This window comes from Varanus komodoensis, unplaced genomic scaffold (genome assembly GCF_004798865.1).
Source record: "Varanus komodoensis strain SLA01 unplaced genomic scaffold, ASM479886v1 scaffold12, whole genome shotgun sequence".
In the NCBI taxonomy this organism is placed as follows: Eukaryota; Metazoa; Chordata; class Lepidosauria; order Squamata; family Varanidae; genus Varanus; species Varanus komodoensis.
In genome coordinates this window covers 24067136-24083755 of record NW_025335349.1, presented here as the reverse complement: position 1 = coordinate 24083755, position 16620 = coordinate 24067136, and the positions used below count along the sequence as shown (strand labels likewise).

The window sequence follows — 16620 nt, the reverse complement described above, 5'->3', positions numbered from 1 at the left end:
ACCTGGGTTTCCTTCAGTGGAGGATGCTTGGTCTCAGCACAGGAAGTATGCCAGTATAAGCTGTGGAGTCTCTGCCCAACTCTGTGTCTTGCCCGAGGCAACCTACCAGTTGAGCTTTGTATCTGAAGCTGAATCTCCTCGGTCCTCCCGACCAAATGCTCTCATGTGCTATCCCACCATCCTGGCACCTTCCAGAGGTGTCGGGTGACAGCCATCAGCCATACTGGCGGGGAACAGAGGGATCTATAACATGGTGGGGAAGGCCCATAGTTCAGTGCAGCCTTCCCCAGTCTGGCCTTCTCCAGATATGTTGGACTATAACCCCCTCACTCCCAGCCAAGATGGATGGTAGGGGGTTGCTGTCCAACACACCTGGAGGGTACCAAGTTGGGGGAGCTTGGCTTAGCAGGAGAGCGACATGTTCATTCCCTGGATCTCCAGTGGAAACCACCTGAGACAGCAGAGATGCAGAAGACCTCTGCCTACGTGGGGCCTGAGAGACATCGCCAGAATAGAAACTGCTGGGCTAGATGGACCCAGTGTCAGACAGGTTCATGCCAGCCAAGCATGCTCAACTGCAGTCCACGGCTGTGCTCTCTCTCTCCCCCTCCAGGATGCAGAGCAGGAGAACGAGCTACGCAAGAAGCAGGAGCAGGCCCAAAGGGAGCAAGCCCTGGCCCAGGAAGCCAAGCGGCTGGAGAAGGTAGGAGCCAGTGCAGGGCACTGGGGCCAGGATGTGCGGTGCAGGGAATGGCCTTGGCTTGGACAGAGGGATGAATGGCCTGACGGGGGGCCCATGAAGGCCCTCGCAGTGCGTCAGTGTGTGTGTGGCCGGGTGAGCCCTCGCCTGGCAGAGAGGCCCCCGGCTCTGAATTCCAGCTGGGTGCACCTACCTGAGGTAGGAGCACTGGTCGCAGCGGGGCGTGTAGAGTGGCTAGATTGGGCTGGGGGCTCCGGTTCTTCCTCCAGTCCCTGACCAGCCTCCAGTTGCCTCCACAGCGCAATAAGTGGCAGCAGCAGGAGCTGATCGCTGAGCTGAGGCGGCGCCAGGCCAAGGACCACCGGCCTGTCTACGAAGGCAAAGATGGGACCATTGAGGATATCATCACAGGTAAGCCCCGTCGCCAGGGGAGCATCCGCGTTTTTGCTGTGGCCATTCCGGCTCTGAGCAGCCAAAGCAGAGAAGGGGCTGCAGTGCCGCCAGTGCTCTTGAGCAAAGGGCCCTGCCTTCCCCAGGCCTCTGGCTTTTTGGGTGTCCCCTGCCCCACTCATTTTATTTCCTCACACCCCATGGCATGAGGCCTCTGTCAGCTTGCATCTTCTGAAGGAGTGGTATTGGACTGAAGTGCCTACAGCACTTGCTTGTCCATTCCGTCCCCTTCATCAAAAAAGCAATAAATATAATTTTAAATATATATTTATTTATGTATAAATAAATATAAATTATATAAACTAAATTAATACATATAAAGTGAGGTGTAGGGATGGGAAACTTATATGGTGGGTTCTTTCTGGTCTAATGTTCACGAAGCTGCATACCAAAGACCTCACCATTTAATTCCTGTTTCAAGCATGTATGTATACTCATAAGGACTAGAATGTTGTTGTTTGTTTTAAAAGAGGGATAGAGAAAGAGAAAGATGTGATTCCCAGGAAGCTGATTTATGTGATTAAGACCGCATTCTTTGCCTTTTTGACATTTGGGTGGAATTGTTGGCAGTTCCTTGATTATGACTCCACAAGACATCATAGTCTATGCAAATTCCACGTATCGACATACTCCATAAATCAGGTTCCATTTGTGGACAGCCTTCTGCATGTGAGATAACATGCGGAATAGCGTTAGGCACTCTCGGCAGTGCTGTTCCCTTCCTGCCGGCCACATGACCACCATTCTCCATGCGTCAGCAGGGCTGAGATGCTCAGTCATATATTGCAGGAATGACCAGAGAGTCTTGGTTGTCCCTCTGTTCTCTAGCCAGAAATGTCTCATGCCGCACAACCTGATCCCGCTGCAGAGAATTAGGCTTCAAACCAGCTAGGTCTGGCAGGAAGACACTTAGGCTGCTCCAGGGGACAAATAGAGTCCTTAAAATGGTTGTCGCTGGGTCAGTCCATGGAAAGCTAAAATTCAAACTGATTTTAAAAAAGATTCTGAATTGTGTTGAAATGGACAGACTGACTTTGTCTCTGAAGGAGAAAGAGGATACGTACTTCTATCAGACTTGGAACTCTTTTTATCATTGGCTAGAGAAACGGGACTATGCGTAGATTTGAATATATTTATGGATTGCTATAAAAATAAATGGGGGGCTGACCCAGCAGGTCTGATGTTTCTGATGATTGATGTTTTTTAGTTTCTTTTTTTAGTTTGTAGAAAATAATAATAAAATTTATTCAAAAAAAAGAAAGAAAGTTAAACTTCAATGTTATCGCAGCATGACCATCTTCAAAAAAGGGCCAAGGCTTTGGTACCTTTAAACAGGGGCGACCAAAAGTCAGTATCTGGGTTCTTTGGACTCCACCTCCCAGCATTCCTGACCATTGGCCATGCTGGCAGGGGCTTCCAGAAGGTGAAGACCCAAGCATCTGAAGATCCACTTTCTGTCCAGCTCTGCCTTTAACAGTTGGATAGGTGAGGGAATCTTCACAAATGCAGCTTTTCCCACCTCAGCACGAGAAAGCCTCCGTTGCAGATTCCCACACACACCAGCCCATGAAAGGTATGGGACCCAGCCGTCTTCTGGCATCTGTCATCATCTGTTGCTTTGCAGACTGGACTGCCACATTCAAAAGGCACTGATAGCAGCATTGCCTGTGTTTCCACTGCTGCGAGGAAAGATCGATAGTCACATCCCTGCGGGCAGAAAGGGAAAGGCAGGAACTGTGACAGAAGGAGAGGGAAGGAATGGATTTCCACCCACCCACCCCCTCATTCAGGGTGGGAACACAAGTAGGAAGGAATATGTCATTTTCCCCTTGAGAATGGGGGCATTTTGCATACAGTTGTTGCGTACTGTATTCCGGGCGGTCGGCCATTCCTCCAGGAACAGCAGCAGGACTCCCAGCGTTCTAGTATCTGATGTGTCATTTATGGAGGCGCGGCCCCAGCCTTCACTAACGTGCGGGACTCAGACTTCAAGCATCCCCCAGCCATTCTGGCTGCGGGGTTTTGGGAGCTGTAGTCAAGCACATCCAAACGGTGCTATGCTGCGAAAGGCTGGACTAGCCCTATATTCCTTGGATGTATGTTGAGTGCAGTTCCACCCACCTTCCTCAACTGGGTACTCTCCAGATGTTTTGAGTGACATCTCCTAGCAATCTCGACCATTAAATGTGCTGGCTGGAGCTGATGGGAATTAAAGGGCAAAACATCCAGAGAGTGCCAGGTTGCCAACAGCTGGGAACACACCTTCATCATGAGCCACCCACCGTATTTCAAGCAATCTGATGTGTCTGTCTGTCTTATCCATCCCGCTCCCCTCCCCACCCACAGTGTTGAAGAGCGTCCCCTTCACTGCCCGCACAGCGAAGCGGGGGTCTCGCTTTTTCTGCGAGCCATCCCACCATGACGAGCCTAACTGTTAGCTCCACTCTCTCCCGCCCTGCCAAAGGTACCCGTGGAACGTCGCCTCCCCTTCTGCATGCGGTTCCTCCTCCCCACGGAGCCTGGGCTTCCCCCCCTGCCTGCCTTGCTATGTCTCCTCCCATGAGCTCAGGGCTTCTCAACTTCTCCTCGCTTCTGGAGAGCCGCCCTCGGTCTCCGCAGGCGTAGGGCCACTCTGCTGCCCTGGCAGTGTTCCTCAGGAAGCCGGACGGCACCGGAGGCCTCTGTGAGCAGTTCCTTCCAGGATGCCTGCCCGCTCCCACTAGGGTGGCCGGAAGTGCAAGGCAGGGCTCCAGCGCCTCTCAGCAGTTGTGTCAAAGCAGGGCAATTTCAGCAGGGGCAGCTTCTTCGCACTTTTATGCGACGAGCCACACCTGCCAGAATCCCTTCTTTTTGCAGAATTCTGAAAAGGGGTACGAGGATTTCTGTCTGATCAGCGGAGCAAACTGCATCTCATCGTTGTACAATTTCACGGTTCTCTTTGCTAACATGAGGGTTAGAAACATGCTGATCGTTTCAAAGGAAGCAGAAAATGGAATGCTTTTTAAAAAGAGGGCCATTGAGTCCCCCCCAAATGCCTGCTCACATCCGCGTCCTCCTCATGGTTGAGAATCCCTGCATGGAATCAGAGGAACCTCCCGCATGTGTCGTTCGGGGCATGGTTGGCATGATGAGGTGGGCACGGAAGCCCCGTCCAGATTTGCATGCCTCGTTCTGCGGTTCGTCGGTGGGGCTGCCTTATCATCACACTAATGCAGTAGAGTAGCTTACTAAATCTTCTCTTGGTTTATGGGGTTGGGGGTGTCATGTGGCTTGCTGATGTCCAAATGCTGGGTGGGGTGGAAACGACATGTCCCATTTGTATGAAGAAAGCCACAGATACTTTGCTCCAGAACACAGGGCCCAAGCACCTATTTACTGGCAGGTATCTCTTATGGTAAAGCTTTCCCTAGGCTAGCGCTGGGCAGCAGGACTCCAGAGGTCGAGTTCAAGCCCCTAGAATGCCCCTGGGGCCACACTTTCATCCCACAGCTTGCTTCATAGCTAAATTTATCCCTTTTGGCCACTCTAGTGGTCTGCCACTGAAATTCAGTGGCAAGCAGTGCATTGTTTTAATGACACCACTGCAGCAAATACTGTGCTGCCCTCTGTGGCACTTAAAGCCAGGGCAAGCACGGGGCTCACAGACTAGGTGTCGCCCAGCTTTGCGTTGGCTCTGCCATTTCAGGTTGCAGGAGAGAGGGTGCCTGATTGATTACCCACTGTGTCCTTGCACACAGAAAAATAGCATGCTGCACCGAACTCGTTTCTGAAGCCTTGTGGCTTTCTGAATTTTTGTGGATTGCATTCAAAGGGCTGCAGTCAGCATAAGCCCAAACTATTCAGGGCTTGTCCACACACTGACATCCAGCACTGCCATGCGAGACATGCCCCGTGGCCCCGTTTTCCTCGGGAATCTCCATGCAGCTGCAGTGGCGGTACTCTCCTCTTTGAGGCACTTGGCCAAACAAGGCAGACTGGAGCTTGGTGAAGCCGTGGTGCATGTGGACCGTGGAGAATCAAATGCACCACTTAAACGCATCTGGTTCTCATTGCTAACAACGCGTGGGCTGAACTGGAAGTCAGAGGCTGGGCGCTGGGGGGTTTGGCGAGAAGAGTGCCGTGCTGCCATCTGCAATTGCCCCCCACCCCACCAGCAATCGGGTGAGCTAGTCCCACGGCAGTGCTTCTCTAGATTCTGTGTATCCTGACAAGGCCAGCCAGGTGAAGACAGATTCCACTGGGGAGAGGCATAGGCCCCCTCCCCAGTTTGGCCTAATTTTTGTTTTTAATCTCCTCCCTAACAGCAAGAACCTCCCCAATTTGGCCTAATTTTTGTTTTTATCCCCTCCATAGCAGCAAGAACCATCCGCCTCTAGTTCCCTCTCAGTTCATCTGCGGGGTAAGAAACAAATCTCTGAAGCCCTGGAGACTTTAACCTCTGCTTTGCTGCTTTTGCTTAAGTGGGAGATACCGACTGAATGTTTGCACGCTGGTCGCGGGATTGCTGCTGGCCCGCCCCAGCTGCTTTCTTGCTCACAGGCTCCCTCTGGTGGTGCAAGAGGGCAGTCCCTCCTTCATTTTAGCCGGCCACGAGGAACATGAATGGCAGGGGGAAGAGGTGCCTCCCGTGTGCCTTTTGTAAAGCGAGGTCTTGCTGCAAATGGGTGACGTGGAGAAGGTTAGCTAAGTGGTGGGTTTTTTAAGGTCCCCCCAGCGGCAAGAGCCATTGCTCTGCCTTCTGTTTCCCTCCCACCCCAAGGGGCCCTTGTGTAAGTGACCTTGCAGAGTACTGACGGCCTTCAGTAGCAACGGCTTGTGCATTTGACTGCCCGGCGATGCTTTGCTCCCGCCCTCACGGGCTGTTCCTTTCTCCCGCAGAGCCCTGCCTGTCCTGCTGTTCAGCCGGCTGATGCTGCATTCCAATGGCTCAGGCCCAGTTCTGTTTTGCCAAAGAACCAGCTTCCATCCTTCCGAAGATTTTCTAATGGAAGAACCAAAGGGACCTTTAGGAAGTGCCTTACTGCAACAGTATTATTGTTATTCTCTTATTATTTAAGATGTATTTTTTAATCTGTACATATATGACAATTCCCATCAGCCCTTGCTTTTGCTGCCTCTTCCTGAGTCAGCCCCAAAAGACAAGACTGTTCTGGCTCTTGAGTAGTGCCTTCCGCCAGCAGATGGCTGACTTCCCCTTCGAGAGCCTCAGTCCTTTGAGCATCCGGACCAGAATTGCACTTTGACCTCTCAGCAACTTGTCTTTAGCGGATGGAGACGATGGACACCGTCATGTTTCAGTCCTGACACTTTGCAACTGGGGGTGGGGGTGATTTTTGGTAGGAGACTTTAGTGTCTGGCGCTGGTCTTACAGGCCTGCAGTGCTTTTCCAGGAGCTGCCTTCTGCAATACTGCTGTGGTCTTCTCAGATCAGGCCATCAGCTGGCATTAAAGTGTTTAAACGCGAGGCTGAGCTGGCCTTTGAAAAACCACTGGAACCTTTCTTCAAAAGGGAAAACCTTCAGACCAATGTTTCATATCACAACTGCACAAAGTAACCCCGGTTGTTGGCGCACCAGGGAGCAACTGTGGTGACCCAGTTCTTGATGATCACAAGGAGGATCCTGGGTAGGTCAAAGGCTGCTTTTGACATTGCCCAAGATTTTTTTTATACTATTATGATTATTTGTACTATTATTTTCCAAAGGACCAAAATCTGTTTCGACTTTGTTGTGGTATTTTATAGAAACATCTTTTCTCATTTATTGGACCAACTGCCATTAACACTTTACAAGGCTATTTGATATGCTTGTTATGTTCCCATGAAGTCCTGAGTACAAGCACCAGTGGCTAAGACATGTACAGCTGTGTCCCTCATGGGGGCCAGAGCAAGACTTTTGATACCTTTGCTACCTGAGGTGAAAAAGCTAAACTTTGATCAGACTCTTCCCCATAGAGCTGGATGCTGTCTGACAGGTAACAAATAATAATAACTTTTTCAAAAAGTGAGGGATTAGCATGAGGGGAGCCATTTTGAGTTTGCTGATGGCTGACAGAGATTGCTGCTGATTAACATGAACAGAACCCACCAGACAGTTCCCAGTGCAAGTCTCATTGAAAGAAGTCAGGAGTCTTGCACTGAAGAACATTCCAGTAGGTATTACCTCAAGAGTCATGTTGGTTTGCTCTCTGCTCTTCCACCTTTAAGGGCGCCACAGATCTGCTGCTTCAGTTGCACCATGGTTAAGACCATTCTGGTCCTTGTAGCATTTGCAGCCATTGCTGCATTGACACCTGACAACTGTAGGCCTGCAGTTCTGGCCACAGTGCTTCTCAAGACAATCAGAGCAAGGGGACAGACTTTGTCTCCTCTGAAACCCGCATGGATGGATGGATGGATGCGTTTTTTGACCAAAGTTATTTGCCCATAAGGTATTAGAGCTGCAGATCTTGTTAGGATAAAGCCATTTGATAATGAAAGCAGAACTGTTTCTTCAATTGTTTGTATGTTTGTTTTAATTCAGGGAAGCTACTTGTCTCCTTCAAATTTTTAGCTACTTTCTGGAACGAGGTTATGCTAAAGAGGTTTCTATAAGCCCCTAAAGAGACCATTAAGGACTGGTTCCAGCAGAATATTATGGCATTTTCTTTGATCCTGTGTAAGTTTAAATGCACATGTCATTGCAAGCCCAACCCAGGTGCGGACCCTGTTATAGATGGGTCTCATTTGCAGGCTAAGAACTATGGCTTCAGCCTCACAGAAGGGCATTTGCACAGCACAGTGCTCCTGTGTGACTTTGGTCCCTTAAGCCTGTGCAAAGATCATCAGGATTGCCAAGGACACGCGGCATCCTGGTCACCTGGACATGGGAGGAATTGGCGCAAGCACTCCGTCAAGGGAGGCTCAGGAAGTCCTGATCGGTCATGCCTGTGGAAGGCAGAGCTGCTTGCAGCTGTCGGCCAAGTTTGTCCTGCCAGGAGTGTCTCCTGCTGTGGGGCCTTTTGTGTCTAGATCAGGTGAAAGAAATGCCATGGCGTCTGCTGGGGGCCCCCCGTGAGGCCCAGGAAAATGTGGCTCTGCAGCGTATGTCTTGCACTCTTCTCAGCTTATGCCAGTGGGTTTGCATCCTGTCCAAAGGCAGCCTCAGCTCTGCTACTGAGGAACATACCCCGCCTGTTGCTTCAGGGGAGCTCAGCGGCACTGTTGGGCCACATGCTTTGCAGGCATTTGCTCCCGGGCTCAAGCCCCAGGTGCTTTGTGTAGAAGGATCTCAGGTGAAAGTACTGGGAAGGAGCACTCCCTGACCTTGGAAAGCTGCTGCCAGTCAGAGCAGGCAGTACAAGGCGGACCAGCAGTTGGACGTGCATGCTCATCTGCCTGTGGTTACACAGAATGAAGGGCTACTAATGTAAAAGATGCTTTCTCCCAAGTAAGAGGGCACAGGACTGCAGCATTAGAAGGAGACCCGGCCCTTCCATTGGGATTTAGGACACAGCACAGCAAAGCTGAATAGATTGTAGAGAATTTCGGGGCTCTGCAAAACAGAACATTCTTCTTTCACCAACAGAACTAGCAGGTTCTAGGCCTCCCTCCCTCCATTCCTTCCTTTTGTGTCATTGTATGCTGGGTTTATTTTGCCTTTTATTTCTTGCCAGTGAATATGAAAGTTTGAAAAACAGTTTTCATAAAATTTGAAGTCAAACCTTTTAAATATTCCAAGGAACTTCCAAAATTACCTTCTTGGGCAAAAACAGCATTCAGGTTTTGAAGCACAGTATTCAAAGAAAATCCCCCAAATCCAGCACCCACATCCACTTCAACATGGAAATGTGACTTACATCACTTGCATCAAAGATGCAGGCACCTGAAGCCTGGGCAGAATGGAGGCTGCTACTCTTTACTTGCAAAGAGTCTTCCTTACCTCATTGTCCTCAACTGTGTTTGCTACCATTGGACTGGGACCTTCTCCATTAATATCAACCACTCCTGCTCAATAACTGGAGGGACTATGTGACCGAGCCCTTAGAGTGTTGGATAATCTGCTTAATTCAAAAGGCTGCTTACTTTTCTTGAAAATAATTGTCTATATCATGGGACATGTGTTAAAGCCAATAACGAGCTGCCTCTGCTCTGCGGCTGTTTCCTTGTTGCAGACGTGGAGCTAAACATGCTTGGAAAGGTACATACCCCCTCCCACCTCCTCCTCTTCCTGCTCCTCTATTAATGGAGTAAGGAGAGGCAGAACAGTTCCTCACATCTTTTTTGCATATTCCTGATAACATCATCCTGACATTAATGCCATTTCTACTCAGGAGATGAGAACGAGCAGCACTCCTCTGTGAAGTGCTGCAGATGGGCAGCAGTGCATTCCTGAATCAGAGCATGGGCCTGTGTTTTGTTTTCAACAGTGGCCAGCCAGAGGCCTTTCAAAAGCTCTCTGTAGATACATATCCATGATTGCTCAGCAAATACGATTACTCCTTACTGCCCTTTCATGCAGTTTGTAAATAACTGTTGCATCCAGATGATACTCCAGCAGATAATTTTGGGCAGGGCTGGTTCAAGTGTCAAAAGACAGGCTTAAATAGTTAAGACTAACACTTGTACTTCTGGTGGGCTAATAGCTTTTATAGACCTTATTGCCAAAGATGCTTTTAGCTACACAATAATGCTAAAAAAAACAAAAACTGGAAACACAAGTGATAGATTTCCCTATCGTATCGGTGTTATAGGCTGAGTGGAAGTTCAGATCCTTGTTGCTCGTTAGTTTTTCTGGGTTAGTAATCTAAATAATGTCTCCGTGTGCTCAGTGCTCCCTCAGAATCAGCAGGCAATGCTCTCGGAGTGTTAAGGCTGTGGTTGTCGCCATTGTGGGGTGGGCAGCCGCAGAGACAAGGGCTTCTGCTGAGGATTTTCAAGAGTGCTCCGCCCTGATCTGTCGCTTGACCTCAGCAAGTCACGCAGGCCCTTGTCTGAACGGTTCAGCGAGTGAGACAGACGCTGCGTAGCAAAGGAAAGCAGCAGGGCTTGCCCCCTCTTTTTGTGCCTGTGCCTGTTGGAGCATGTGTGGCCAGTTGCATCGTATGGCATGTGATTTGCGAACAAAGGCCCGCTCTCCCTGGGCCTGGCAAACGCAGCAGGAAAGTGCATGGGGGCAAGGATACGCCAAAGCTCAGTAGCGAAACCTGAGCAGGAGTGCATGGAACAGAGCAGTGGGCCATGGGGGAATCGTGTGTGCGTGCGTGCATCCCTCTCTAGCAGGGGTGCAAAATCACTGCTTCCCGGGTGGTCAGAAGTATACAGATGCTTTGTAATGTCAGAGAGAACCATGGGATTCAAGTACCAAGGTGATTGTGTGTGTGTGTGTGTGTTGCAAGCCCAAATTCCTTGTCCGGTCAGATGGCCTTGGACAAGTTGATGTCATTTGGATCACTCAAGCACTCCAGGGATTTGGAAGACATAATCAGTAGGCAAAGTCTACAATAGGGGATGAGACAAAGGGCTGTAATGGTGCAGTTGTTTGCACAGGATGAGGTTAGGAAGGCTGATGATGAAAGGTTTTTCCTTCAGAATCTGCGCAGCATCCAACAGCATGCTGATATCTCAGGGAAATCGGGGCAAGCAGCAAACATTATTGATGTTGCGCTACAGAAGGTTACACTAGTGCAACACAATTTCTTTTAGCAGTCACAGCCTGTTGGATACTGCCCTCTGATGCTGATCTCACTGGACTAGCCCAGCATGTATATTTTCAGTTTCTGCAAAGTGTGGGAAACTGTGCTGAAGAATTCCACATATCCAAAGGAACACAAATTTGTACACATTGCAAATCCCATTGGTTACACATAGGTTAGGTGGAACAGAGGAAGAAACATGTCTTAAGTTACTCCTGTTCCACTAGTCAGAGCAGACTTTAGGGGGTTAGTCCCACATGCCTGTGGCACATGGGGTGCCACCTTTTCTATTGACAGAAGCTTTGTTTAATCTGTGCGTGTTACGTAAAAATTTAGCACTTTTCCCTTTTCGCTAGGCATGGAATTGCAGCAATATAAATTACGATGATGCTTCTGGGAATGGGCTGTAAGTGAAGCATTTCTACAGGAAGCCATGCATAGCGATGGATCTGTCTCACACACATGTGAAAAAGTCCACCCAAGCTGAGTTCCGGGCTTGCCAGAATGAAAGCAAGCCCCGAAGCTGCCTGTGCCAACCACATTTGAGCCATGGAGGAGACCATGCAGGCCAAAGGAGGTATTCTGCCAGGGTACCTGCAAAGGCAGCATCACAGGGCCCTGGGCAGAACAGCTTAACTTGGCCACAATAAGGATTGCCATGGCCCTGGCCAGTTGGGGTGGCTTGATCCCAAGTTGCGGTCTCTGGGATAGTTCCTGCCCTGGAGTTTTCGCCCTCCTCCCTTGCCCTCTGGCGGGCAGGAATGTTTAGTCATCTCACAGCAAGAGGACGGGTGAAAGGCAGTGAGCTGCCTTGGGGGTGCCTTGCAGGAGCAAAAGGGGCTGAGCCCTTCCTGCACAGAAAGGCCTGGCAGGCTGAAGGCAGGGGAAGAGCAGCGAGCTGCGGAACAGTGGGCTTGAGGGAGAGGGACTGTGCAGCACTTATTTAGAAGAGGTAGGTTAAATATCAAAAAGATAGTGGGAGTCATGAATAGCGTGTGTGGGTGTGAGAGAGAGAGTGGAGGGAACCCAATTCGGTTGATGTATTTCTAAGTAACAGGTTTGGAAGGAGTGCATTTTGAGCAATGCAAAGACTCAGAGCGACTCAACATCCCGAGCAGTGCTGTTTCAATCTTAGGCAGTTTTGGGGGAGTGGTAGAAAAGTAGGGAGGTACCTGTAGAAACCAAAAGTGTGCCCCAAAATCCCCTGCAGAGCTAGAGAGGAAGCTGGGTTGATGCTATCTTTTTGCCTGTCTGTCCATGACTAGTTGAATGGCTGGATAAGCCTCAAGTCTGATTACTTGGATCTAGATCTCCTCACTTTTAGATCAATACTTTATTCACGATCCCAACTTGTTCTGACAACAGAGCCTGTTCACACAGGTCACTTTGTGAATGCTGCATGACGTGTGTGTTTCAGGCAGCCAGCCTGCCCTCACTAAGCCCCTTTGAATGCTGGATAGATATGCACTGTGAATGGACAACCCTTGATCCACCGCAGAATATATGATCTCAAACGGGATATGTTGTGATCCTTCCACTTGCAGCTGCTCCTCAAGTGCTGAGTAACCAATGTGTTAGCTACTACAGCACATCACTACTCCTTACATAGAGGCAGCTGCAGGATACAGCTCATTTCCTCTGAGGCACCCACAGCTGCATGCAAACATCTCTTCCCTGCCTATTCTAAAGTCAAAAGGCCAGTGTGAAGTAGCCTGAAGTGACGGGCCAGTTAGCAATCCGGAATACCCAAGGGAGTTTCAGGGCTTCTAAACCTGACGCTTGAACCACCATGTCATCGGTAGCTCTCAGCACCTCTCTGAATCCTGGATGCCAGGGACAAGGTCCAGTGCAAACGCAGTGCCCTTTTTGTGGGCTTCCTTCCATGGAGACATCTGGCTGGCTGCACTTGAGCACAGAATGCTGGGCGCAATGGTCCCTGCTCTGTGCCAGTGTCAGAGGCGGGCGTATGATCCAGAGCTCCTCTGAGAACAGTGGCACTTCAGGTGAACCAAATGCACACATCATCGGAGATGTTGCATCGTGATTCTTGCAAACTTGAGGTGAGGGGTGGCTGGTTCACATTTTAATTTTCTGGTCGGGGTCAAGCATCTTGTCTTCCTGCTTCGTTTAGCCAAGGCACACATGAAACACTGCCATGTGCTGTAGAACAAGGTGTTTTCCTTTTCCGGCATGGAACTGTGAGTGCTAAGTGTAAAAAAAAGCCAGGGGTGAAATGTCCCTAGGGACAGGTAGCAAAGAACATTATGACAATGCTAATTGGGATGGAGCAGGAGACTGGCCAGCAGCCTTCATTTGGGTTTGTGAGGCAAACGCTCTTCCCTCCCATCTCCCCAAGAAGCCAAAGGGACCCCCCCCCCCCCGCTCCCTGCACCAAGGCCCTTTCTGCAGCTGGTGGGCAAGGCTAAATCCAAGCAGGAAGGGCCTTCTTGGTGTTGCTTCCAGACAGTTTACAGCATATCCATTCCAATGTAGTCCTTTTGTGTAGTTAGATGGAACAATTTTTTGTACATGTGAAATATTATTGACTGTATTGTAAGCCAGTGCCTCCCTCTGCCTCACTTTGAACTGTACAGAATTTCTACTAATGGGAGAGGGGAAAATAAAAGAAACAATGCAAACAGACTCTTCACCTGCATTTTATCTCTGAAGATCTGATTTATTTTTTTCTGGTTTAAGACCCTGCCCTGCACTGCCTTGTGTAAGCCTCTCACCTCATTTGCTTGCACAGAGCTTTCACCCATCTAACAGATGTCAAAAAGTACTGTGCATGGGTTCATCTTTCCATGGCTGATTTGAAGGCACAGGAATGAAGAGCACCTATCTTGGTCCACCCTGAATCTGCCATCTGCATCCATTTACACCACAATTAGCACAATCCCACTCGGTGCTTTGTGGATATTTTAGACCATAATCCTCAGCAGAGAGAGAGAGAGAGAGAGAGAGAGAGAGAGAGAGAGAGAGAGAGAGATTGATCGATTTAAACAAATGACTCCACACAAATTCAAAATGGCTACAGAGAATTCATGTTCTTGTCCCTGCCATGCTGGCTGGGGCTGATGGGAGTCAAAGGCCAGAACATCTATCTGGGACGGCTGATGCTGGTTGCTCAAAGTATGTGAGAATTGTTTCAAATCCATGGCCACTCACTGGTTTTGTTTTTTAAGGGGGTTCACCCAAGTGTAAGGGTGGGTTGAGGCTGTCTGGGGGCACAGTATTCCTCCTCTCCCCAAACATAGAAGCACTTCCACCCATTCTTGCACAGGGCCTTTTGCAATGCATGGTGAAGCATCTTTCAAGCTTGTCCAGTCTACCTGTGTGTTTGTTTTCTAAAACTCCAAGAGCTACACACAAAAGTCTTTGTTTCCAGTATAAGAACATAACCCTTTAGCATAAAAGTCCATACCTTTTTAATCCAAGGCTTCTGAATTTTAAGCAGCCTAATTTAAGGATGGTGGTGGTGGGAAAACACCACTGTTGCCCCGTTTAACAACTGGGAGTCAGAAATCTGTGGCGATCTACTGCAAGTTATCTAGAGAGCCACCACTAACTTGAGATCTACCTTCTGCCCCTACCCTTTATGGCAAGCAAAGTAGTGAACGGTGCTTGCACCAGTCAGAGAGAAAAGCAGTTCTCCCAATGCTCCCAATTTCAATGAGCTCTCTTCCAGCTATATGCCTGGGTGTGCCTGCTGGGTTATGAAGGCAGCACATGCCTTTATGACAGCTCTAGAATGTTAAACTGTATGTATAAACCATTCCAAAGCGTTGGCATGGGAAAGCAATTTAAGACTGGAAGGCCTGCAGTGCATTCCGCACTGGATCTGTTCTAACATCCTCTTTTTACATCTGCAGAAGGAAAAACCGTGCTTCTCAGCTCCATGCATGAATGAGGCCCTGTTCAGAAACTACCATTTCCACACAGTTGCATGTGGGAAAGGTGTGATAGGGCCGTGTAAGAGCTGCATGTGCAGAGATATTCCTGCTTTATGAGTAAAGTACTTCTGGTCAAAAACCAGTAGCTAAAATGTGGGATTGAACTCCTGTCAAGACTGGTAAGAGCTGCATGCATTTCAAAAAGCTGCACTCTGCCCTCTGCAGATAATATATTTATATAAACTTAAAATATTTATTCTCCTGGTAAACAGAAGGAAATACGAAGCCCAATATGGAGAAACAGGTCACTGAATAAGATTGACAATCTTTCTCTGTCCTTTTCATATAGGCAAAAATAAATAAAGGCAAAATGAACCAGTAAACCTTTCCACACTACTAGAGGTTGTTCAATTTCTGCTTGCCATTCAGCCATTTGCAGACATGTGACAGACTGGTCAGAAAAATAAACTGGGAATCCTCTCTTCAGCAGAATGAATTTCACAAGTCCAGATTGCTTTTTTGATCCAGCAAATCCAGATTCAAAATGAAGACGGCAAAGGCGAGACCAGCTCTTCTCTTTCCTCTTTTTTCACCAGGGACAGGAAAAATTGTGCATTTTTAGTTCTTTAAAGGGGCAGTTCCATTGCACCAGCCGCAATGCACATTATGCCTCTGAACTCAAAGGTTTACCTGCATCCTAGACACGCAGAGAGGTGCAGAGGCACTGATCTCTCTGCCAGGCCTCATTATGGGGTCTTTCCACACCTGCTGCAAGCAGGGACGGGATGGAAGCTTTGTCTATAGAACCCCATTCCAGGGTTGCAGGACCTCATAGCTGGAACTTTGAATAATCCTATGGCCACAATGAGGATGCAAGGTGGGCACAGGTGTGTACCCAAAGGCATCACCAGATGCACATTCATGTTTCCAAATGCTCCTCATGGTTTGGAACCTTACTTTTCTTTTTAAGGAGATCTGAGATTCCCTGGAGGCCAAGCTTGATGCTGCACACTCGATTTCCTATTTATATTTAAATAAAGCAAAAATTAACACAGATGCATACAATAAAACTAACACTTAGTTCAATCTATTAGGAGGTTATTTCCATCAATAAAAATAAGCAAGCTGGTCTGTATTTGCAGTTTGCTTATTTGTACAATTGCTTATTTTTATTGATGAATACTTATGGCTGGAAACAGATTTAAAATGGATCCACTGTGCTGCTGGAAGTGGTTTTGCCTGCCTGCTTCTTCCCACAGCAGCCTCTCCAGCACCCTCTACAGGAGAATCAGAAGACACCTACCAAAGGTGTGAGTTGTGGTCCCCAAGGATGAGGTGAGTGGAGGTCTTCTTATCACAGAAAGCAGGTCCTGGATCCAACCAAGGAATGGGTTCCCGTGACATGACAAGCCACAATGGTTTCTTGTGCAGGGCGGTCTAGCATGTACTCCAAACCCTCTCACAGTATTCCAGCATATTATTTTTGGGTTTCAGAACCATGGTAAGGAGAAAGGGTCTGTTCTAAGGTTTCCATGCTTCACCATCGTTTCCCCAGTTATCCAAACCCAGCATTATGGATTCCATTGCCCTCATATACAGCTACCCGAGTCCCCTAGGAGGAGTGGCAGCTACAGGAGTTGCTCCAACTGGCCAGTGTGGGATCGAATTTCAGCACGGTGGCTGATGGAATTTACGAGAACAGCGGGAAGACTGAGAGGAGGGTGAAAACCACGCTAGCACAGAAACCTCTCTCTCATCTGTCAGCCCATCCATGCAAAAAACCCCACACTGTGAAAAGCACACAGGGTTGTCTTGAAGTGTGAACTCACCAGAGTGTATACACATAGTGAATGAATTAAGCAAACACATTAACCCACAGTCAGGAGTTGTGTGTGGTTGTCTGAA

The 16620-nt window shown here is 48.7% G+C and overlaps 1 protein-coding gene across 9 annotated transcripts in view; it reads left to right on the top strand.

Annotated features, from left to right (window-relative positions):
• The window catches only part of FMNL3 (formin like 3), a 110020-nt gene extending 96557 nt beyond the window's left edge, over positions 1 to 13463 (top strand). For 3 of the 9 annotated variants that reach the window (XR_006413876.1, XR_006413872.1, XR_006413877.1), the window contains 4 exons: positions 614 to 703; positions 1000 to 1111; positions 3497 to 5549; positions 6029 to 13463. Coding sequence is in view for 3 of the 9 variants with exons in the window: in XM_044421874.1 (XP_044277809.1) it covers positions 614 to 703; positions 1000 to 1111; positions 3497 to 3588 (294 nt within the window). In the remaining 6 variants the exon portion in view is untranslated. The remainder of the gene's footprint in view (positions 1 to 613; positions 704 to 999; positions 1112 to 3496; positions 5550 to 6028) is intronic. The other 6 variants (XR_006413873.1, XR_006413875.1, XR_006413874.1 and 3 more) reach the window with 6 other exon arrangements.
• The last annotated feature ends 3157 nt before the right edge of the window (positions 13464 to 16620 follow it).